At 36.1% G+C, this 26,358-nt stretch overlaps 1 protein-coding gene across 2 annotated transcripts; it reads right to left on the reverse strand.

Annotated features, from left to right (window-relative positions):
* Positions 1 to 300: 300 nt before the first annotated feature.
* On the reverse strand, positions 301 to 21,548 carry serinc4 (serine incorporator 4). Of its 2 annotated transcripts, none has more exons than XM_051115213.1 (12): positions 21,357 to 21,548; positions 11,117 to 11,284; positions 10,718 to 10,896; positions 10,258 to 10,337; positions 8,073 to 8,166; positions 7,429 to 7,640; positions 7,226 to 7,321; positions 3,348 to 3,474; positions 3,200 to 3,272; positions 2,699 to 2,738; positions 2,008 to 2,155; positions 301 to 529 (listed from the first exon to the last, which is right to left on the reverse strand). In XM_051115213.1, exons 1-12 carry the CDS (start codon positions 21,384 to 21,386, stop codon positions 319 to 321), a joined length of 1,458 nt encoding a protein of 485 aa, XP_050971170.1. In that variant the 5' UTR covers positions 21,387 to 21,548; the 3' UTR covers positions 301 to 318. The 2 variants fall into 2 exon arrangements, with proteins under 2 accessions (XP_050971170.1, XP_050971169.1); XM_051115212.1 differs by lacking the exon at positions 21,357 to 21,548 and adding an exon at positions 15,001 to 15,367.
* Positions 21,549 to 26,358: the final 4,810 nt, after the last annotated feature.

The following is a 26,358-nucleotide window of genomic DNA, read 5'->3' on the forward strand; positions in this document are numbered from 1 at the left end:
AAACACTAAATGTACAGACATCCAACTTGTCCAGAAAACATTAATGTCATATTTCTTTTGGCAATTGTAGCACATCCTCTAAAGGTATGCTTGTACAGTCTTCAACATGGTTAACGTTTTCTGCTCCCATGTTGGAATGCATTCATAGTGCTGGTGATTTTAATCCTAACAGGATTGTCTGGAGGATCAATGTTCATTTAGTTGAAGTCTGCTCTTCTGAGTTCAGAGATCCGCCGTGACCTATTTCCTTTTCGGTGGAAATCCCCAGTAACCTGCACCCATCCCCACCGTCTTTGACACTGTTGTTCAGTCTGTAATTCACACGCTGACGCTAACATGGCGGTGAGTGGCGGCCCGTCTCTTGATGCGGGCGCGTCGAGGTCGTTTCGGATCAGACTGGCAGTGGCACAGGGGACCCAGGAGAAGCCATAGATAAAGAACCACACATGCCCAGCAGGACGACAGCTTGACCCAGAATGTGGAGTAACTTCCGTGGGTGAAGGTGGTCTCCAGAACAGCAGTCTCATAACTGGGGGGAGACAGAATGGTATTGTCAAAACTGTGATTCAAGACTTCTACACTTTCAGTGCATGAGTACATTTGTGTGTATGCTATACTTTTCAGCATCATTACTCCTGTCACATGATCCTTCAGAAATCATTTTAATATTCTGATTTGCTGCTCAAAAAAAAAAAAAAAAAACATTTATTATTATGTTGAAAACAGCTGAGTAGAATTTTTTTCAGGTTTCTGAATAAGAAGTTCAGAAGAACAGCATTTATCTGAAATAGAAATCTTTTGTAACTTTTAAACAGTTTAAAGCATCCTTGCTAAATAACAGTATTCATTTATATAATTTCTTTAAAAAATTCATTAATTACAAAAAAAGTTATACTGACTCCAAGCTTTTAGAATGGTACAGTGTATAATGTTACAAAATCTTTTTATTTTTATTTCAGATAAATGCTGATCTTTGGATCTTTAAAATTATCAAAGCATCCTGACTGCTTTAAAATGCTGATCTTTCAGCATATTAGAATGATTTTGAAAAATTATTATTTGATGCTGAAAATTTACCTTTAATCACAGAAATAAATTACATTTTAAAATATATAAGTAAAAGCAGTTATTTAAAATAGTAAACATATTTCACATTATTACTGCTTTTGCTGTATTTCAAATAAATGCAGGCTTGATGAGCAGAACATAATTCTTTAAAAAAAAACATACAAATTTTGTTACTGTAAAAAAAAAACCTTTGACTGGTAGTGTATTTACCTCCAAACCTAACCCAAGGACCCCCAATATATTTTTTTCTTTTCTCTGGTAAACTTTCTTTGATGACAAATATTAATACCTAAAAAATTAGCATGCCATCACAGGAATACATTTTAAATTACAATTTAAAATAGAAAACAGTTAATTTAAAAGTGATAATATTTCACAATACTATTGTTTTACTGTGTTTTTGATCAAAGAAATACAGCCTTGTCTTCTTTCAATCTTACCAACCCCAAACTTCTAAACAGTAGTGAATAAATCAACCTGAAGGCTCTTTACAGTCTCCTAAAAACACTGAATTAGCTTAATTAATTAATTTTTAAAGAATAAAGCATCTCTGTTCAGATTGTGTGTCTGTGCTTGTACACATGGTTCGGTAACACTTTAGAAAAGGGAACACATATTCACTATTAATTAAAGTTTTCCCCTCAATAACTTCTAATGTGCTGCTTAGTTATAAGGTAGTTGTTATGGGTAGGATTAAGGGATCTAAAATATGGTCATGCAGAATATTAAGACATTAATATATGCTTTATAAATGCTAATAAACAGCCATTATGCTAGTAATATACATGCTATTAAGCAACTAGTCATTAGTGAAAATTTATCCTTAAAATACAGTTACCCATGGTTCTATCCACAGTAAATAGGCTAAAAATGAACTCTTGGGTGTTTCTGTTCCAGTGCTGTCTATTCTGATCTCAGACGAGTTCTTTAACAACTGACCTGAACCAATTAGTTAGGGTCATCATTACATAGAGGGAAGCCAAAAAGAAAACAAAGTGGAAGAAAAAGTAGCTGTAGGCAACGCGCTGAGTCTCATTGTGGATGACTTTCTGACAGCCTTTGTTCTCGTCAATGACAAACTCTTCCTCTGACAGGACAGAAACAAAGATGTTAATACCTTCAATCTCATGCAGTGTTGTGTTTAACAACATTTCTATCATGATAACTCTCAAATGGATATGACAATGTTAATGTAATTGGTTTTGGTGGAATAGATCTGCCAAGCTGCTGTTATTGCTGTAATTGTAGATTATTGCTGCTGCTGCAAAGCAAGTACAGGAACTTGCTACTGACAATACATATGCCAATATAATTATGTGAGTATTTAAGGCATGCTGCTGCTGCACAAATAGCATATGAAATAACCAATTGCAGATCTATACAGGTGGAGCTGGGGAAGGTGGAGTTTCAGGAACTCTGAAAAACGTGCTGTGAAATGTAAAGCAGCAAGCCCATTTGCTGCGTATGCAACATGAACCAATCAGCTTGTGCTAAGTTGTTTAACGCTGTGAATATTATCAGTTTACGTTAAGGAACCACCAGCCTGCACCATCTAGAGTTTCATGACAGAACTTGGCATTAATATGTTTGTGAAATCTATGAATATTGGAATATGTAATATTCTTCTCACCATCTTCGGCCTCTGGGCAGCAGAAGCAACAGGAGGCTTTCTGTTCAGGCAGAGAGTGAGACACAATGTCAGAGGCATGAATTCAAAGACAATAGAAGTACAACATTTCTGTAGTTTTAAAAGGTTAGTCCACCGAAAAAAAATGAACATTTTGTCATCATTTACTCATTTTCACACAGTTCCAAATCTGTATTACTTACTTTCTTCTGTGGAACACAAAAGAAGATATTCTGAAGAATGTTGGTACCCAAAAAGTTTCAGTTCCCATTGACTTCCATTATACGGACACAAATACAATGGAAGTCTAAGGAACAACTGAAACTGTTTGGTTAGCAACATTATTTTGTGTTCTGCAGAAAAAAAAACAAAGCCATACAAAGCCAAGTTTGGATTGACATGAGGGTGAGTAAATGATGACAGAACTTCTGTTTTTTGGTTGGACTGTCTCCTTAAGAGTTCAACAGCTCAAATCACTAACATTTTTCTGAGAACGTCACATACCTGGAACTCATAGCGGTAAACTTTTATCATCCAGAAAGGTCCAAAGACCTCAGCTAAGTATGAAGCCTCATTGCTGAGAGAGAAAATCAGCAGTTAGACTTTTTTATAAATATCCCAATTGATAACAACTCAATACTTTTTTACTCACCATGCAAAAAGAACACAGCAGTACATGATTGCAGCCCCAATAATGGCCACGGCATTGCCTTCATTTTGAATCTCATCCCTGCTGACTTTGGGGTAGCACACCGTCATGTTGACCCCCTGATACTCCACTGAAAGAACACAAAAGCTGGTGTTATTGTATCACATATATATTTTGTTCTTACATGAATTTCATTTTCATTACAAAATCATCATTTGGGGTTTCAGAATCACGCCCTACAAATTCCTGTTGCATTAACAGCAAATTGTTTAAAAATGACTAATTACGTTTTAGTGTCACATTTACACGCTCCATTTAGGAACTCTTGAGCCTGTTGTTACTGGGTTTAGAGATGCTTTTGAGGTCTGTGGATACTGTGTGTTATGTGTCTGAGAGAATTCCTCTGAGATGGGATTAAACTCCCAGCATGCCTCAGGGTGCACTTCAGTCCTTCATGAAGTCATGCAGCAAACAAAGGTTATAAAGCCGCTGATAGTTAAGGAACAAGACAGGACACAACAAACACACATATACACCACAGTGCCATTCACCAAAATGAAAAAAAGCAGAACACGTTTCTCTAAAAGCAACAATACTGCTATATTAATCACACCCCATACGTGATATTTCAAGCCAAAAGCTCATGTAAATCATACTAAACTCAAAACCTGCCAAATGCAAGAATTATTCGGTAATTATTCTCCTCTGAACTTTACCATTAGTATAACATCTGTATTTCAAATACCCACGTGAAACACCCTGAGCTACATCTGTGTTACATGCTTGAGAGCTTTTCTATGACCTCAGTCACCAAAGCTTTTCTTTCTGGAAATCTCATTCATCTCTGTCGTTTGTTAAGCGTGCACCATTCATCACCTTTGCAGCGTGCTACAATTTTCTTTGAAATTCACCACTAATGGATGAAATGGTGTGAGATGAGATGACGAACCAGGAAGAGTTTTGCGAGCTCCACTGATGATTTTTTGTTAATGACTATGTGATTACAGCCAGTTTGATTAACTTTGCTGAAGGATAAATCAATTCAATTACTCTGGTCGAGGTTTGCACCACTTCATGGAGGCTGCACTCTGACCTTGAAACAACAGATCATGTGGTTCGGCACTGCCCTCTAAAAAGCATTTTAGTGTTTCATAAAGAGCGGAAAGTATTCAAACAGGTCACCAATCACTCATCAAGTGCTCGTCACCATTACTGTGAATGGATGGTTAGTTACTTGGCTTTGTGTTGACAGGTAGAGACAGGCTCACACATGCTGGATCCAGGATTAGTTTCTTCCAGAACAATCAGGGTTAAGTGTCTAATCATCTTGCAAATGGGTAACTGTGTCATTAAAGTGGTACTAGACCCATCAGCAATGTTGTATTCCATTTTAAGAATAGTTTTTATACTTTTGTAGAATTTATTGATATGTTAAAATATGTATAATTTGAACATTTTCAGTTTTCATTTTACTTTAGATTATAGTAGTTTTGTTATGTAATTTTAATGATGTTGTACATTCCTGTTTGGCTTAATTAGTTCACAATTTATTACATTTTTAAATGTTAATTTCAACATTTATATCCATTTAATGTTTGCGTTTTATTTTAGCCTTATTTTAATCAACGAAAAACATTGTAATAGCTTAATTTAATAGAATAATAAATTTAATAAATAGCTTAATTTAAATGAACAAAAACAGTTTTTTTTTAAAATAGTTAGCTAAATAGGTTTAGTTAACAATGCTGGTTATGACGCTGCACATCAAATTTGTTGTTTTTTTACAAGTAGTACTTGTATGCCTGGTTTCTTACTGTCTATAATATTGGCATTGGAAATATGCTACTTAATAATCTAGGTCTAATAAGTAAATTGAGCTACATTTTTTATTTTATTATTATACAAATCGTTATTTGGTAGCAGAAAAGAGCGGAAGTAGAGTTGTCTGAATTGAGTTCAACCATCCTGTGCTGATTCACAATTTAAACTTATTTGTCAGCCACGAGTGTTTCCAAACACAGTGATTGGTCAAATCACTACGCTCAGGTGTTTAGCGTCAGCAAGTTTATTGATTCAAGCATTTACAGTGTTAATTTTTCCATAAAGTTTATGCTGACCTGAAAGGTGTTTCTGCTACCACGGAGAACCCCAACAATTTGCCCTAAACATCCTTTCATAATTGAAGGTATGCTGCTTTAATTTATTAGTTATTATTCACATACAGTATGTGCACATATGCTTTTGAAACAAAACCAAAAACAACACCAATAAGCCAGAACACCATATTTCATATACTTATATACTAGGCTATATGTATTTTTATATACTTTATATTCTAGGTTAAACACTTTATTTTTACCCTAAAAGCAGGGATGGGAATTTGTAAATTTTATGGGTCTGGCTTCTGGTCTCATCTGCGTCCAGCTATTCTTAGGTGTACAAAACAGCTAGTTCTGGTGATTGATATTGCAAATTGATGTATATCTTATTATTTTAAATGTATTAATTATGAGCACACTAGTTTAGAGTGCAAACAGTTTTACCATTTTACTGCACGTTGATATTCTTCTCGTTATTTCTCTGTAGCGGCTAATGAAGTGGAAGTTTCGCCCATAGGCTTACTTCCACATTGAAGAATAAGGTGGATAACTTTACAGGTGATTAGGGTAAAAAATACTAACAGATATCACCATGCAACCTCCTGTTGATTTATCACAGCACATTCAGAAAATTGTTTTGTATTAAAAGAATTCTGAAATTTGTATATAAGTCCAGAACAGAAATCTGAATACTGGATACGTCTAGGTTGAAAATACTTGTTTCATTCTGTTGATATACAGTTAATGTCAAAAGTTTACATACACCTTGCAGAATATGCAATATGTTAATTATTTTACCAAAGTAAGAGGGATCATACAAAATGCATGTTATTTTTTATTTAGTACTGACCTGAATGAAATATTAAATTTATAAAAATAACCCTGTTTAAAAGTTTACATACGCTTAATTCTTAATACTGTGCTGTTACCTGAATGATCCACAGATGTGTTTTTGTTTGTTTGTTTTTTGTTCAGTGATAGTTGTTCATAAATTCCTTGTTTGACCTGAGCAGTTAAACTGCCTGCTGTGCTTCAGAAAAATCCTTCAGGTCCCACAAATTATTTGGTTTTTCAGCACTTTTGTGTATTTGAACCCTTTCCAACAATGACTGTATGATTTTGAGATTCATCTTTTCACACTAAGGACAACTGAGGGACTCATATGCAACTATTACAGAAGGTTCAAACACTCACTGATGCTCCAGAAGGAAAAACAATGTATTAAGAGCTGGAGTGTGTAAACTTTTGAACAGAATGAAGATGTGTGCATTTTTCTTATTTTGCCTAAATATCTTTTTTTTTTTTTTTTTTTTTTTTTCATTTAGTACTGCCCATCAGAAGCTACAGAAGAAGCTACATCTTCAAGTTGGGTCTTGAATGCATTGTGTTTCCTTCTGGAGCATCAGTGAGCATTTGATCCTTCTGTAATAGTTTCATATCAGTCCCTCAGTTGTCCTCAATGTGAAAAGATGGATCTCAAAATCATACTGTCATTGCTGGAAAGGGTTCAAATACACAAAAATCTGGTATATATAAGCGCTACTGAAGTGACTATGACTAAATGTCATTTACAGATGTATTGTAATTTTAAAAAATACTGACGACAATTGTGTATTTTGGATGTTTTCTTTTCACTATTCTGAAAGAAGACATGTTATGAGAGCAAAATAGCACAAAATCTTAAAATTTACTAGTGCATGAAAAAATAATGGTTTTACATGTAGCGTCTTGCCGTAAAACCCGAAACTGTTCTGCACATTACAAGCAATCTTTCTGACTTACCCTTCTCTGGTGGGCGGCTGGATAGAGCAGAGAAGGTCAGGTACATGACATAGCAGCAAATGATGGAAGCCTGCAGGAGTCCTGAGCGGGGCTGCTCTGAGAGGGACAGCAAAACTAATAGTCATCTTGAATGACTAGTCATACTTGATTTAAACTATTGTTTTGATGAGAGAACAGAAAGAGGTGAAAAATTCAGCACTAACTTTGCTGCACACAGGGAGTGACCGCAATAAAAGACATGATGGTGCAGAGGGCCAGGTTAGTCCATAGCAGGGCTTTATTCAGGTGGCATCCCGCTGGGTGAGTGTAGTATTTGTACATGAAAGTGAAGGCCATGGTGGCGATGGTGTAGAAGAAGAGGGTGGCACACATGACTGCCACATACCACCTTTTATTCTCAGCTGCGCCAGTTAACCTGGGAATGAGAGGTCAGATGAGACGTGGTAAGGCCTCACGTCTAAACAAAAAGGAGAATTCACAATTCCATTGTTTTAAGATGACTTTCTTCCTCAAAATGGCTTAAGTTAGACTTCACAAACATCTGGGAAAAGCTGGATGTCAGTGGAAAAATGGGGAGATGAGTTCAAATGCGTGTTTGTATGTGTGTGTACATGAATAAGTGAGATACCAGAGCGAAAAAACAGGAAGGGAGTGGAGGACAGAGATTATCTAAACCTCTAAAGCTGTGAAGGGTGATATTTTATCATTCCAGGGTGAGATGTGACTCAGACACGAACCAGATGTGGTTCTTCATAGTCTGGTAATGGGTGTCTTCCTACAGTAGTTGTTGTGGGTTAGCGCAGGTTTGTCTCAGGGGGATGTACCTACACCCATTTTCTTCACTCACCAGTTTTTATTCCAGGTATGAGCGAAAGCAGTGATGAGAATGAGTTGAATGAGGATAAAAGAAAAGCCTCCCACTACTCCAACATAATGCCAGGCTATATGGAGAGAGGAGAAAGAGGCGAAAAGAAATTAAGATAGGACAGTGAAATCCAGTGAACTGAGATTTATGGGACACTGGGCTTTATTTCTGAATCATGAACAGCGCATAATCATACATAGAACCATTTGTACATAAAATGTACCACTGAATTGAATACAACAGCTTACACACAAAGAAAATTGTCTTTCATAAATGAGGCCCAGTGAGCAGATACTTTATGCGTTAATGTAAAATGTGCAGTGTGCCTGTAGTGCCACCTGGTGGATTTAAAGAAGAAGTGTAATTCACATTATCCATGCTGGTCAGAGACTCACCAGAGCCATAAACCTGTAATATAATCTTACTAAGCGTATAATCACTTTAGATGCAGGCTATTCACTACAAGCACCATGTTTGATCAATACACTTTCTTTCCCATATCAGTAGGAATGCACAATATATTGGTATCATATTGGTTATATGCTAGTTGTAGCCGTTAATTTATTGGTATCGTCATATTGATGTTTAATATTTAATTGTGCATTCTCATTTCCCCCTTTTTTACATTTATTTTTGCCATCATGTAACACTCATTTAAAGTTAATCTTTAAAACTAAATTATTACACCGTTAAATGCAATGTTTAGTAAATCTCAAAATTATCAATTTCATGCTGTACATTGTAATGTTGTGATGTCTAATTTCACTTGTAGTGTTTCAAATCATTTATTTTAGTGTTTTAGTTTTATTATTATGATTATTATTTTTTAGACACAGTAGAATTCTAGTTAATCATGACTTTATTGTAGAATCGGCCATAACATCCAATACTGTTCAAAGGTTTGGGGTTGGTAAGATTTTGTTAATGTTTTTGAAATAAGTCTTATTTCTTTATTTAAAAGAATGCAGTAATATTGTAAAATATTATTTAAACGGCTGTTTTCTATTTTGGTATATTTTAAAATGCAAATTATTCCTGTGAAAGCTGAATTTTCAGCAGCCATTATTCCAGTCTACAGTGTCATATGATCTTTCAGAAATCAAAATATGCAGATTTTGCGTTCAATTTCTTATTATTAACAATGTTGAAAACAAGTGTACTTAAATTATCGAAGTTTCTATATATATTTTGTTTTTCAGGATTCTTATATAACAGCATTTGTTTAAAAATTAAAATATTCTTCAATTTTATAAATATTTTTGCTCACTTTTGATCAAAATAATGCATTATTTTGTCAAAAAATAAATAAATAAATAAAATAAAATAAAAATCGTAATAATAATAATAAATATAGCTGCAAGCAGCAATTAAGAGGCCAAGCACTACAGAAGCAAGCAACCTAGCAAGCTTCAGACCAACACATTTTGTCAGCACATTCTGAAGATGATCTGATTAAATTTTAGTAAAAATCAGAATAACAGTCTAGGAAGAGTTTGAAAAAGTAGGTTTTCAGTGTAAATCAAAATGGCCAACAGGAATTTTGGCTGACTATGGCAAAATTGGCATCTATGTTTTCAGCATGACCCCAAAAATATATTGAGACCAGTTTCATTACAATAGGCTAATATACTCAAAAGTTATTGGTGTTTTTAAAAATGTCATTATTAATGGTTAACGAATGGTTTAGCACTTTTGACCAATAGGTTACCAAATTGATGTGGCGGGGTCAGTGTGAAGTGACAATGGCCCTGTCCCAAATGGCACCCTAAACCCTTGCGGTCCCACTTTCGTGGTGTAATGCCGCTTTGACTGTCGGGTAGAAGTCTGCTGTCGCAGGCTCGACAGAAGTGCGTATCGAGGGCGTGTAATGGAAAAATTTGACTCCATTTGACTCAGTATGAGCCAGGGATTCAGAGGAAAAATTTTCCTTCTAGACCTTATGGTTCAGAAGTTATTAGCATAAACATGGCAGAAAAATTTGGACAAGTGGTGGCGCTAGAGAGTTTGAGTTAGAGACTTTAAACTTGCTATGGTAAATGTTGAGACTGTCCTCTGTCTGTGTGCCAAGTTTCATAACTTTCCTGCAAGCAGTTCTATGGGCTGCAATAGACTTCCAGAGCAGAAGAAGAACATCAAAAACATAAGCCTTCAGAGATGATCAGCTTACCATGCAAAAAGGATTCTGTGGGAATAAAGAAGGCAGCAGCAATCATTCCAAGCATGGTGATGAACTTCAGAAACCAGAACCTAAGTGAAGATGAGAAGAATAAGTGTGTGTTAGTTCATGTATATTAAGTACCTTAATAAACTAGTTAAATGATGATGTCATTTATATTTATAGTCCAAAATCTGTTGGGGTTGGTCCTACAAGCACCTCCACAGATCTGGTTGACCCTTGTCCATATCATGTTCTTCCTCTTAAGAACTTTTCTCAGCAACTTCATAAAAGACCCTTTAATATTCTAAATAAGAAAAAGAAGTGCACCTTTTTTTCCACTATACTTTTTATTTCCACTATATACCTTTTTGTACCATGGAAAGGTTCCATGAATGTTATAGGTTCTTCATGGAACCACAGATGAGAAAGAACCTTTATTTTAAAGAGTGTAGGGAATAATGACACTGACCCATTATGAATGAGGGCTCGAAAATCCTGACTAGACTTCACATCAATGAGGAAGATGGCCATCATCAAGTAGAAACAAGCTGTGCCGAAACACACCCTGTAGACGGCAGAGTAGCCCACCAGCATCTGACAGTCTCCTCCACCGTGAGCCTCATCACACACCACATTAAAGAAAGGCACCTGAGAAAGAGTGATGTCTGTTATTGCGTGCCACAGCGTTTCTGTAGGGTACAGACTGCTGGCATGTGTATCTAGTGTGTGTCCTGCCAAGCAGATTAACCAAGATTTGATTGGATGAGACTACAAATGAAGCAGAGTTTGGGCTGTTTACAGCACCGGCGGCACAGTGATAAAAGTAGGTTAGAACCACTGGAGCCTCTGCGACTTGTAAACAACTTACATTCTCCCTCACTGCTTCTGACACGGTCTTAGACAGCATGAGGCATGAGACAGTGCAGGCCAGGATGTGGAATAATGTGTACATGATCCGCGTGCTGGTTGATGATTTGATGGGCGGACAGAAGGAGCAACACAGGGAACACGGTGCCGGGCCACAGCAGCAGCATATCTGATGGAAAGAAAAGCAGACCAGTCAGGGTTTGGGATTAATCGAGATCACTCAAAGCATCTGGATTTTCTGATGGATCAGGGCTGGTTGCCTGGATGGGGTCCAAGTATCTTTATCCTCAGCTAAACCCAGAAGCATAGATTGGGCTGAAACCCGGTTCCCACAGACTTTACAGATTAACAATCCATCATTTATGAGCAGATACAGGATTTGGAATGATAACGGCACAAGTTATAATGAAAAGTCTTTCAGAAATGTTTAACATTGTGCTTGAATCGAATTTCCTGTTGCAGTTATTCACTATTTGAAATGCAGGGCCATCAAAATATATACCACACTGACCAGAATTATAAACACAATACTTTTGTTTTTGCCCCCATTTTTCATGAGCTGAACTCAAAGATCTAAGACTTTTTCTCTGTAAACAAAATGCCTATTTCTCTCAAAAATTGTTCACAAATCTGTCTAAATCTGTGTTAGTGAGCACTTCTTCTTTGCCGAGATAATCCATCCACCTCACAGGTGTGGCATATCAAGATGCTGATTAGACAGCATGATTATTGCACAGGTGTGCCTAAGGCTGGCCACAATAAAAGACCACTCTAAAATGTGCAGTTTTACTGTATTGAGGGGGTCCGGGGAGGTCTGAAAACCAGTCAGTATCTGGTGTGACCACCATTTGCCTCACGCAGTGCAACACATCTCCTTCGCATAGAGTTGATCAGGTTGTTGATTGTGGCCTGTGGAATGTTGGTCCACTCCTCTTCAATGGCTATGCGAAATTGGATAGTAGCAGGAACTGGAATACGCTGTCGTATACGCTGAGCCAGAGCATCCCAAACATGCTCAATGGGTGACATGTCCGGTGAGTATGCAGGCCATGCAAGAACTGGGATGTTTTCAGCATCCAGGAATTGTGTACAGATCCTTGCAACATGGGGCCGTGCATTATCATGCTGCAACATGAGGTGATGGTTGTGGATAAATGGCACAACAATGGGCCTCAGGATCTCGTCACGGTATCTCTGTGCATTCAAAATGCCATTAATAAAATGCACCTGTGTTTGTTCTCCATAACATACGCCTGCCCATACCATAACCCCACTGCCACCATGAACCACTCGATCCACAACGTTGACATCAGCAAACCGCTCACCCACACGACGCCATACACGCAGTCTGCCATCTGCCCTATACAGTTAAAACCGGGATTCATCCGTGAAGAGAACACCTCTCCAAAGTGCCAGACACCATTGAATGTGAGCATTTGCCCACTCAAGTCGGTTACGAAGACTAACTGCAGTCAGGTTGAGACCCCGATGAGGATGATGAGCATGCAGATGAGCTTCCCTGAGACGGTTTCTGACAGTTTGTGCAGAAATTCTTTGGTTATGCAAACCGATGGTTGCAGCAGCTGTTCGGGTGGCTTTCAGATGATCTTGGAGGTGAAGATGCTGGATGTGGAGGTCCTGGGCTGGTGTGGTTACATGTGGTCTGTGGTAGTGAGGCTGGTTGGATGTACTGCCAAATTTTCTGAAACGCCTTTGGAGACAGCTTATGGTAGAGAAATGAATTTAATTCATGTGCAACAGCTCTGGTGGACATTCCTGCAGTCAGCATGCCAATTGCACGCTCCCTCTAAACTTGCGACATCTGTGACATTGTGCTGTGTGATAAAACTGCACATTTTAGAGTGGCCTTTTATTGTGGCCAGCCTAAGGCACACCTGTGCAATAATCAGGCTGTTTATTCAGCATCTTGATATGCCACACCTGTGAGGTGGATGGATTATCTCGGCAAAGGAGAAGTGCTCACTAATACAGATTTAGACAGATTTGTGAACAATATTTGAGAGAAACAGGACTTTTGTGTACATAGAAAAAGTCTTAGATCTTTGAGTTCAGCTCATCAAAAATGGGGGCAAAAACAAAAGTGTTGCGTTTATAATTTTGGTCAGTGTAATTCCTAACTGAACTGCCGAACCCTTATGTTGTGGTCCCGCCATTTTGGCCCGGACAGGGTCACCTGATTGAACAATTTTACAAAGGCTGGCCATTTTTTAACAGGAACATCAAATTAAGTGATAGATTAGTTCTTTTAACACAGCACAAGGGAAGATCTGCCCAAAATTGTATGTTCTGTCATTATTTACACACCCTCATGATGTTCAAAACCTGTATGGCTTTTCTTCTTCTCAGAAACACAAACGAAGATATTTTGAAAAATGTCTCTATGTTCAATTACTCATATAATGAATGTCATTAGGGGACCAGTGTTGTGTCTCACTGACTTTCATTGTATGGACCAAAACAGAACCATTCTTCAAAATATCTTCATTTATATTCCACAAAAAAAAAAGTGTCATACGTGTCAGAATAACATGAAAGTGAGTAAAGGATAAGTAAATGATCATTTGATTTGATATCACTGTTTAGAGACAAAACCCTCACATGCAATTAGGGTTGCCAGGTTTTTTACAACAAAACTCACCCATTTTGTACTCAAAACTAGCCAAATTCGGTTTCTTTTGGGGTTCCCCCAGTAAAAATTGCATTCCGGGGGATAAATATCACATTATTGGGGCACTTCAAACTGCGGAAACAGTGTTAAATTAGCCCAGCTCTGCTGGATAACCGTAGACTTGGCAACACTGGGTGCAATTGTTAAACAGAGCAAATTAGTTTTAAAGGAATGGTGATAACTTGTGACATGACTCAGTAGTGTTGGAGCCAGCTGGAGGAATTGATTTTTTCCTCTATAGAAATTAATATTAAAAAATCACAAAAGTTTTAAAAGTTCTAAAAAAAAAAAAAGCTAACTGAACAATGTGTTTTTCATAAACAAATAAATCATCTTCCCTTGATTACAAGTAATTTCCTTAATAACTAAACAAAATATGGCTACACATTTTTTTCATTTACATAAAAAACTTGAATTGTATTGTACTTAAAATACACTTGAGACAAGCTGTCGAATTACTATTTAATGCACACTGCTCTTAATAAATCAGTGGCAATATTCTTACAGACAGTGAAGAGGATGAAAACACACTGACTCTTAAAGCTCATGACGATAGAATGAGTCATTCATCCTCTTAATTTCATTTGACAGAAAGCACTTTCCATGATGCCTGTGCGTTTCTGTTAAGAGAAGAGTTTTACCTTCTCATACCAAACGACAACAACAACAACAACTGACCAAATGATTTTAACAGTGCAATATAAATAGTAGTCATCTAAAATAGTAGTGGAATTAAAGTTTAAAAGTGGATTGTTCTATTTTGGTGATTAAACTCAACCACTACTTACTGAAATTAAGTTACTCAAATGAAAATGCACTAATGCAGGGTTAAATAGTTATTACAATAAAATGAAAAATGAGCCAAGGACTAAGAGCATTACGCTAGAGCATTATGATAACCGGTAAACACACTGTGTCACTTCACTTCATTTTTTTCAATGACACAACTGTATTCTAAACCCACAGCCAAAAAAATTGAATGTGATGAGGTAAGTGACATTAGAAATAGGCAGGTTCCTTATGTTTATTATTCATCATAAATTGTCTGAGTTCTACGTTCTACAAAGACAGATTAGGTTCCTGTAAGAGAAGCTTAAATCAAGCTTTTCTTGTGTTCCAGTGATAATGAGACAATAATAATCATCTTGACAACCTGATATGTCATTCTCACATCTCCATCTCTCTCTCTCTCTCACCTGATAAGCCACCATGTTCAGGAAATAGTTGTAGACACCACTGCGGTGTAAAGCTTGAGCAGACGACATGGCTTCTTATTTCTCAAGGACGCTTAGTCATTAAAACAAGACTTCCAAAAAAAATATTGGAGAAAATACAATAAATAAGAAACCTATAACGAGTTAGGACACTGCATTATCTCTCCTCAGCTTTACAGGAAATAGTCCTCAGCTAGTTTCTCCTGCAGGTGTAATTCCATTAATCCCCAACTGCACACCCTCATGTTGCTCTCATGGGAACATCCGAACAGTTTTCCCATATCCTATACAAGCAGCCTGGTGGCATCGAATAGTGCCAGGAGAGTGTGTGAGCATGGGTGGATGCCCAGTTGCCCTCCCTCCAGTCGTCTGTACTCACCCAGTGAGATTAGGCAACAAGAGCAGCAGGAGGAGGGGGCAGGTTGCATGTGTTGGTCCATCTGTCCCGCCCTTCCCCCAGGCCCTCGCTCCAGTGCACCAGCTCCAGAGCACCCTCACGCACAATAGGATTGCTAATCGGTTTAAAGCAAAATAATGTAATTACTTGCGATTTTGTGACTTCACTCCTAAAGTAGACATACCTTTGGATCCCCCTTTTGGCAAAGTGACACCTCAGTAACCATTTACTAAAGAGGCCTCATATGTAATCTGGTCATTATGCTTTGACCCAGAAAGAGAGGGATGCGAATAAAGCGGGTATGCACAGGAAGAGTGGCACATGTCCAGTCCTGCATTCTTTTGCATACATTGACTACCATTTCAATGTAAAACTTTAACAAACACTAGCAAACTTCACAAAATGAGTCGCCACAATAAGAGAAAATTTGTTTCAGTTGTTCATGAAGTGGATACGCATCATATATACGGATAAGCATCATATATGTAACAGTGTGTCATGTCTCTGAAGTGTCATGGGATGTGTTATGAGTTGTTAGCGTGCAAAGCGGCCGGTAGCTCTATATTTAGGTCAGTGTGTATGTGTGAGCATGTGTACTGGGATTATCCTGGAGTTTTTAGTCCTTGTCTCAGCCCGGGTGACCTTCTCGCTCCGGTAGAGTGACACACTAATCCAGACAGCAGGGCCTGACAAACATGCTCCCACCTGAACTCATCATTCAGCATCATGCATAGAAATACATGACATCGTACACCACTGTTGTGATGTTGATTCAGAAATCATACTTAAAAAGTAGAAATTTATTTACTCGCCCTTATGTTGTTCCAACCCTGAATGGCTTTTCTTCTTCTGTGCAACATGAAAGGTTAGGGTTTGGTTTGGGGTTAGTTTTTTTGTAATTATGCATTATTTACTGTTATTGTTATAGTAATTACATGTACAACCAAGTCACGTTAAAATTTTAGACAAAAGAAAAGTCATACAGGTCTGGAATTACATGAGGGTGAGTAAATAATGACAGAATTACTATTTTTGGGTAAACTATCCCTTTCTGCCACCACTTACTTTGACTACCTGATCTTATGATGAAAACATACCTGTGGGAACTTTTTCGCAAGATGCAAAATACTTGCCAATAAGTACATATCACTTCAGTTTCCAACAGAAATGAACACTAGAGGCAGTAAAACAGCGAGCACTTGTAATCATTTACATACACAGTTTTGATTACAACTCCATATGTTTTGCTTTCCAGATGCAACAAGCTTGCTCAGGAGCTTAGCCGGCATGGAATTGGACTTAGGATGTGGAATCCTTGGGTACAAATCCTGTGAAAAACTTAAAGCTAAAAGATGAGAGATTGAAAAACAAACTAAAATGGCATGTGTTTTTACCTCACATTCGCTTTTGCTCATACTGTCGGGTAGGTTTAGGTGTAGTACAAATAGTTCGTTATTTTAAAACGTCACATAGCATTAGAATTATAGCACCACTCAATGGACATTTCCAGTGTCACATAAAACTTACCATATGTACATTCATCTGTTTTGGGGGAAAAAACCTGAACACTTTTTTAGCGCCACTCAGTGATTGAATATTTCACATCTTTGCGAAAAGTTCCCACAGGTATGTTTTCGTCATGAGATCAGGTTGCTCAAAGAACTTAAGTTTAAAGTCCCCATGAAATCAAAATTGAAGTTTTTTGGCTTTTAGCATGAATATGTTAGCCTTAAGGTTATCTTTAAGCTGGTGTGCTCCAAAACAATGACAAAATTCTCATTTACAAGATATAAGCATTCAAATCTTACAATCTCTAACTTCCACTTCCGCTGTGTTTTATAGCGATATGGATGATATTGTGGTTGTCAAATGCCGCTTTACAGAGCTCAAAGGTTCTGGCCAAAGCTGTGATATAAACAAAATGCTATTGGCTATTTAAAAAAGGGGACGGGACTGCTTGATATGTCCCGCCCTGTCTTCCTGTTTCAGTTGAAATTGACTCTTCACAAACAGCCAGGCAGTCTGACCAATCATAACGCAGAATCCGCCATTTTGTCCGACAAACAAACGGGACAGGAGAGTAGATTAACACACACAAAACAGTAAGAAGATGTTCCAGTCAACTAATGCTAATAGGTCTGGTGCAGTAATTTGACCGATTTGCTGAAGTCTCTGAAAATCCGGCAAGGAAATGAATAGCAGGATGTGACTGTAAAGCAGAACTGCATGTAAACAAAAGCTTTTCAGTTGAGTGTTTGAGTTTGTTGTTGTTTAAGTACTTCTCTCAGTACAGACTGACTGTGTACTATTTCGGTCTGGAAAGAACTTTTCAAAGTATTGACAGTTCCACAGAATCATGTGGCCAAAACCTTGTTGAACACAATATCATTACATAACACTGTTTGTGGGATGCAGCTATCAGAGTGGCAGCACATTACAGCATGGACATTGCATTGTAGAGAAAAGGTCTATAGGATATGTTAAGAGAGGAACAAATTGGTCTGTTTTTGTAACTAACGCTCTGCTTCATGAATCAGTGTTACTGGCTCTGTAAATAGGTGCATAGCAAAATATGTGTTACTAGGAACTGACAGTTTAATTTAGCAGCTTTAATCCTTGTTTAGCTAAATCACACAGGCATGAACTTTTCTAAACCAATTAGAGTCTTTTAAAGTATACAAAGTGTATACTCAATGAACCTCTAATCTCTCCGTCAGAGTGAAACACCCAGAATGACTGGAGGTCTTTTCACTCAATAATTGGGGGCCTTGAGTGAGAGAGGAACACTGGCACACTGTTCGAACAAAAGCACGGCTGACAACATACAATGCAAATCACTCAGCTAGGCCCATGAAAAACATTTGATCTATGTTATTTCATGGGCTTTAGAAGAAGTGATGGGAAACATTCATCTATAAACGCACACACACACACACACACACACACGTTTGTTTTTGTGAATTGTGGGGACTTTCCATAGACTTCTATAGATTTTATACTGACCAAACGATATTGTCTATCCCCTAACCCAACCCTAACCCTAAACCTAGCCCTCACAGAAAACATGTTTGCATAGTTACATTTTCAGATAAACATCATTTACTATTTTTAATAATTTTTTAACATTGTGGGGATCAGACCATTAGGAGATAAACGGGTTAGTCAAAACTTCCAGCAAAAATGACTGTAGAACATATAATAAATTAATATATGCACAGTAAAAAAGTTATCCATATAACCTTGAAAGAATGGTTAATTCATCCTAATCATTAATCATCACAGACAATGTCATTAGGCTGATATTATGCATTTTTATGGTTATTGGTATTGGTCATTTTCAAAACCGATTTGCTAATAAAATAAATGAAAGAGAGTTTTTGTCAGATCCCTTGTTATTTGTATTTTGACATTAATTTTCATTTTTACACCAGACATATTGGCCATTCTACAGAATTGGTGCAAACTGCTGTCCCACAACCAAAAACCACATTTAAAAAGCATTTAAGTATTCAAATCTTAGATGTTTACTAAGATCATTTTATTATCTATTGAAACTCACAATAATATTCAAAATATCAGTAAGCTTAATATATATAAAATCATCATTTAGTGGGTACTTCCAATTGGGAGGTGGCTGTCCTGAACCCTAACCCCTACATTTCAACTTATGAAAATTATATTGAAATCATTTTTGCTTTTTATTCCATTTAAAAAAAAAAAAAAAATATATATATATATATATATATATATATATATATATATATATTTTTTTTTTTTTTTAAAGTGAAGTTCAAAAATAATATTTATTTTATATTTATATATTGTAAATTATAAAACTTAATGTAAAAAAATGTCCTGTATTTTCATGTCACTACCAAAACAGTGTATGTTTTAGTCCAAAGACTGAGGCTGATTTTAACTACACCTCATACACTTTTGATCAGGAAATATTCCTGTGTCACTCTCTCTCATAGCCACAAAGATGTAAGTAGATAGGCCCCATCATTTTGAGGCAAATGTGTTCAAAAGTCTGAAAAATCTGTGTGTAACTTTAAGGAACGTCACTACAGAACAACATTTCTCTATAATTAAACACTTTTTTGGGAGTTATTCCATAACATTTAGTTTTTATATGTGTACCGCTGTTTACATAGACACATATGGTTAGAACTGTGCTAGCTAACCATGTGCTGATTAGCATTTTTGAAGTTCAAAAGTATCTAAAATTACCGAAACAGTCACAACTAGGTGAAGTTTTGGTAGTGACATCTTTGTTTTTATGGGTGTTATGCCATAAAATTGTCACTACCGTAACAATCTCGACTGAAACATATCAACATTGTTTTGGTAGTGACAAAAGGGAACACACAATCCTTTATTTGGGGGAAATAAACTGAATTTTAGTGCAGTTATGTAAAGTTTTAGTACTTTAGTATGTTTTAGTATGCAAGTTATACTTTAATGTGATGTGGTCGCTACCAAAACATTACTGTCACAACCGAAAATGTGCTGTCACAACTGAAACAGATGTTTTGTCAAAAATAAAGTATACTGAATTATCAACTAAGATGTCATTTTTGGTTCATTGTATAGTCACGTTAATGAATCCTTCAGTTTGAAATTGGTATGATCAACTTTCTGCCTTTTACAAAGAAAAATTGGATTCAAATTCACTTGAAATATTGTTAAAACTGTAATTGTTATTAATTTACCTCTGAAAACTTTTTAACACAATAGGAAAAAATATATATTTACAAGGAAGATGTAGCCAAAATCTTAATGGGTCAATATATCCCTTCTTAATAAATGATATATTACTGTGTTTCGGTAGTGACAAATTTGGGGAAAGGACAAATATTCCAAAACTTTCTGGAAATGCAACATGTGACCCTGGACCACAAAACCAGTCATAAGGGTCCATTTTTTACATTTCTTTCCATTGATGTATGGTTTGTTAGGGTAGGACAACATTTGGCTGAGATACAACTATTTGAAAACTGGAATCTGAGAGTGCAAAAAAATAAATTTTTTGACAAAATCGTCTTTAAAGTTGTCCAAATTAATTTCTTAATAGTGCATATTACTAATCAAAACGTTTTGATATATTTACAGTAGGAATTTTACCAAATATCTTCATGGAACATGATCTTTACTTAATTTCCTAATGATTTTTGGCATAAAATTAAAATCAATAATTTTGACCCATACAATGTATTTTTGGCTACTGCTACAAATTTATCCCAGCAACTTAAGACTGGTTTTGTGGTCCAGGGTCACATATGAGAATTAACTGCACAATTACTAGAAATGTGTACCTTGAATATTATACAATATGCATACATACAAAATTTGTGGAAAAATACTTTTTTTCAAGACATTTCCAACTCTGACTTTGAACCAATTCTGTAGAATGACCCATATATCGGTTCAAAATATCGGCTATCGGTCTACTTGATCTGTAATAATTGGTATCGGTGTCGACCCCTATTTTGTGGGTGTTAAAAAGGTCTTAAATTGGAGCAGAAAGTTTTAAATTCATGAAGTCACAACAAAATGTAGCATGCACTGCAAAAATTTAATGTGCTCATCAGTACTTTTGTCTTGTTTTCCAATACAAATCTATAAATTCTTATAACAAAACATTTATATTTACTGAAATTTTCTTTTCTTTGCAACTGCAACTTTAAATCGCTGCTAATAGAACTTTTTTTGTTTTTTTTTTTACAGTTGCAGAATTTTATCATATTGTGTTCCCTTCGATTTATTCCTTAAATTTTCAGTACATGCCCTCATCATCTACTTTCTAATGTAACAGCCACAGCTCAATCCTATCTTCACTGAAGCATACTGCCCTACTAAATTAAAAATCGAGCTACATTTTAGGTTAATCTCTAAATGCTAAAGCTCACACAGTGCTACCATCACATGTAGGAATGCTTACTTGGGCCCAGCAGCAGCAGCGACAACACATCACTTCTCCCGATCCGGCTGTCAGAGGAAATCTCCGAGTCCAGCGGCCGTCAGAAATCAATCGTACAGTAGAATAAATAGATTGGTGATGATGGGAAAAGGCTTCCTATGAAACCTTTGAAACATTCCTTAAAGATCATAAACATATTCAAGTGAGAAGAGCAGGGGGTGCACTTATGGTGTTCTCTGAAAAGGCTTCCTTTTTGTTAAGCTGATTAGGAGTTGAGGAGGAGGTAGAAAACCCAGGTGGAAGAGAAAGTACACGTAGTAATGGTGTAGTAGTGTTTGTCATTGGTAAACCTATTAAGGGACAAAAATAGTTACGAGAAAGCTTTAGAACAGATAAGAAACCTTTTAAACCTATAAACAACATCTGTTTGTCTAGAAGTGAAGCTGTATAATTTTTTATTTATTCTTGAATGAAAAACATTGTCAGAATCGTCTCTTCAGCCTTATGACTGTAATCAACAATTCACTTAACATTATTTTTTTGAGATTTTCAGAAAATGTTCTTTTTTTTTTTAAATGCTCAACACTGCGTATGCACACTACCAGTCAAAAGTTGAATTTGTCTCATGATCTTTAAAATGTTTTTCTCTAAATGCTTAAATGATTGTGAGGGAAAAGCAGCTATCAAGTGTTCAACATACAGCTGAGGTCAAAAGTTTACACACACCTTGCAGAATCTGCAAAATGTTGATTATTTTACCAAAATAAGAGGGATCATACAAAATGCATGTTATTTTTTATTGAGTACTGACCTAATTAAGATTATTAATTAAGATATTTCACATTTACATATAGTCCACAAGAGAAAATAATATGAAAAAATTACCCTGTTCAAAAGTATTACATAAACTTAATTCTTAATAGGGAAGCGCGGGGCACTAACTAACACAGGGTTAGTTGTAACACACATAGTTTAAATATTTCCACACATGCTAGCAAAACCAAATTTATGGTATTTACTATTTGCCATAGCAACACTATACAGAGAAAAAAGTGCGCCAAAATTCAAAAGCTTCAGAAACATCTTGTTTCCCAGAAGGAAAAATAAGTTAAATTTACCCTGATCTTCAAATTCAAAAGGTTTTCACCCCCCAGTTCTTAATTCATTGTGTTTCCTTCTGGAGCATCAGAGAGTGTTTGAACCTTCTGTAATAGTTGCATATGAGTCCTTCAGTTGTTCCATTGTGTGAAAAGATGGATCTCTAAATCATACAGTCATTGTTGGAAAAGGTTCAAATACACAAAAATGCTGAAAAACTAAAGAATTTGTGGGACCTGAAGGATTTTTCTGAAGAACAGCAGCAGTTTAACTGTTCAGGACAAACAAGGGACTCATAAACAACTATCATTAAACAAAAACCACAGCTGTGGATCATTCAGGTAACAACACAGTATTAAGATTCAAGTGTATGTAAACCTTTGAACAGGGTCATTTTTATAAATTCAACTTTGCCTCATGGACTATATGTACATGTTTTTTATGTGAAATATCTTATTCAACTCAGTACTAATTAAAAAATAACATGCATTTTGTATGATCCCTCTTATTTTGGTAAAATAATTAACATTTTGCAGATTCTGCAAGGTGTATGTAAACTTTTGATTTCAACTGTACTTGGACCTTATATTTGACTCATCTAATCTCAGTACTTTTGCCTATGTTTTTTTTTCTTCTTTTTTTTTTTTTTTTTTGCTTTTAATGCTGGTGATGAAGAAACCTTAAAGTTGTCTTCCATCATTGGACTTTTTACTTATAATTTTTAATAATTAATAATTTTTATAATATTTACAGGAATTTGCCTGTATGTATTTCCTGATCTAGCTGAGTGGGCATGGCAATAAAAAGTGCAAATTTAAGAGCGAAGCGCTTATTTTAGCTACTTCATGGAAATGTTTGTGCAGATGTTTTGATTTATCCGTCCGCTTTTTAAAGGAGAAGTCCACTTCCAAAACAACAATTTACAAATAATTTTTTAATTTTCTGTAAACTGTTGTTTAGAAAATGGAATTCCCCTTTAATGGTTATTAATGCATTTATCTAATTGACTTCTCATGCATACATGATATTGTAAGACAAGAGTTTATTTTATAAAAGCATGGTATGTTCCAATTAGTAAGAGCGGGAAAATGTGTATTTAAGATGGCTGACGCTATAGTAAGGAAGACTGAAAAGAGCTTGTAAATGAGATTATTGAGATGCTGTGTAGGCATGATTAACTCCTGCCTCAATGTTGTGAAGGGGAGTTAGTACTTTAAGTACAGTTCTAGTTTCACAGTTTTTATTAATAATCTTTGTTTTAAGCTCTTAGACATTTATTTGCACATTTAGCACTTCTGCTCGAAATAAATTTTTATTTATTTCAGAGTTTCATTAAATGACCATACCTACAGTATAAATTCTGGGTATCTCTTGTTCTTTGAAACCACACTAATGGGGAAGACTGCTGACTTGGCAATGGTCCAGAAGACAATCACTGACACCCTCCACAAAAAGAGTAAGTCACAGAAGGTCATTACTGAAAGGGGTGGCTGTTTAGGGAGTGCTGTATCAAAGCATATTAAATGCAAAGTTGACTGGAAGGAAGAAAGTGGGTAGGAAAAAGTGCACAAGCAACATGGGTGACCGCAAGCTTGAGAATACTGTCAAGTAAAGCTGATTCAAACACTTGGGAGAGCTTCACAAGGAGTAGAACGAAGCTGGAGTAAGTGCATCAAGAGTCACCATGCTCAGACGTCTTCAGGAAAAGGGCTACCAAGCCACTTCTGAAACAGAAACAATGTCAGAAGCATCTTACCTGGGCTAAGGAGAAAAAGAACTGGACTGTTGCTCAGTGGTCCAAAGTCCATTTTTCAGATAAAAGTAAATTTTGCATTTCATGGTCCCAGAGTCTGGAGAAGGACTGGACAGGCACAGAATCCAAGCTGCTTGAAGTCCAGTGTGAAGTTTCTGAAGTCAGTAATGATGTCTGCTGGTGTTGGTCCATTGTGTTTTATCAAGTGCAAAGTCAACGCAGCCGTCTACTAGGAGATTTTGGAGCACTTTATGCTTCCATCTTCTGACAAGCTTTATGGAGATGCTGATTTCCTTCTTCAGCAGGACTTTAGCACCTGCCCACAGTGCAAAAACTACTTCCAAGTGGTTTGCTGACCATAATATTACTGTGCTTTATTGGCCAGCCAACATGTCTGACCTGAACCCCACTGAGAATCTATGGGATATTTTCAAGAGAAAAATGAGTAACAGTCGATCCAACAATATACAGAAAATCTGAAGGCTCAATAGTGCCTCAGCAGTGCCACAGGATGATCACTTCCATGCCACACCTCACTGATGCTGTAATTTGTGCTAGTAGCAAGTCATTTGCTGTAATGTGCTGCCGACCAAGTACTGAGTTAGGGTTACCACCTGTCCCGCTTTGCTTTGTCTCACACGTGTGTCACATTGTCCCGCAAAATCACATCTATGTCTCGCAACAGATCTATTGCCAGGTGGTCACCCTATATTGAGTGCATAAATGAACATACTTTAAAAAACTTGAACTTTTCTTTTTTGCAAATTCGTTTTCAGTGTTGCGAAGGTTACTTTGGAAATGTAATAGGTTACAGATTACAAGTTACTTGATTTAAAATGTAATAAGTAGTGTAACTTTTCAATTACTTTATTAAAAGTAATCTAACTTATTACTTTTAATTACTTTGTGATTACTTTTCTAAATGTCTAAAATTTTCAACTGTTAATCATTTCGAAATGTTTAAACCAGCCAGAGTTAACCTTACAGTAGCACTTAACACTGATTACTGTCAGACTTTCAAAATCCAAGATTGTAATAAGTAAGGGATACTATACATCTTTATTTTGCGATAACAACTGGCTTAATGTACATTATCCCACTAATTACACAGCTGCTTGATAGATTATTTAGATGTTTCATGTCAAAATAAATAGACACGAAACACTGATCTGACTTGAAATATTTGAACGCAAAGCTTCCATGAAGAAATCAGTTGCTAGCAAATGGCAAGTTCAAACTAGACATTTTAGTTTGTTTTTTTTTAACTTATATTTTTGGGCTTCTTATGCCTTTTTTTGAAATAGGACAGTATAGAGATGACAGGAAAGAGCTGGGAGGAGAGAGGGGAGCGGGATCGGCAAAGGACCTTGAGACGGGAATCGAACTCGGGTCACTGTGAGCGCAGTTGTGATATATGTCACGACAAGATCATAACATAAATAACATCATAACAAGAAATAGTTTAATAGCTATGATAATGGATTTGAAATCAAATGTTTGCATAGTTATGACAGAAAACACTAGCATCTAACAATGCCTTGGAAAAAACAATCTTAAAAAATAAAGTTTATGCATAAACCCAAATAGGAAATAAAACAGTTATTGAATAAGCATGTGTCCTAAACTCCTGAAACATTGGTGTCTCATTTTAGAGCAGTCAATGCAATTTAAAAGTCAGTTAAATCTGTAAGTGGGGGTGGGTGTGTGGAAAGATTCAGATGTAATCCCCTTTGTAATCACTGACATTTTTCAAAAGTAACTGTAATTTAATCACACATTTTTTTCTCAGTAACTGTAACTAATTACAATTACATTTATTTTGTAATTAAATTACGGAATTCCGTTACATGTAACTAGTTCCTCCCCAACACTGTTCGTTTTTTGATTGATCTTAGGAAATATTTTAATATTTTGAGATACTGGATTTTTGACTTTCATGAACTGTAAACTCTAATTATCAAAATTAAAACAAAAAACAGAAATATTTTACTTTACATGCAATGAATCTAGAATATATTAAAGTTTCAGTTTTTAAAATAAGTTACAATAAAAAAAATAAACTTTTTCATGATATTCTAATTTTTTGAGACTCACTTGTATTTGTAGCAATGCCAACAAGTTTGGGTCAAAATAATCGTTATTTATGCCAAAATCATTGGAATATTAAGTAAA

The sequence above is a fragment of the Labeo rohita genome, chromosome 7 (assembly GCF_022985175.1).
Source record: "Labeo rohita strain BAU-BD-2019 chromosome 7, IGBB_LRoh.1.0, whole genome shotgun sequence".
In the NCBI taxonomy this organism is placed as follows: Eukaryota; Metazoa; Chordata; class Actinopteri; order Cypriniformes; family Cyprinidae; genus Labeo; species Labeo rohita.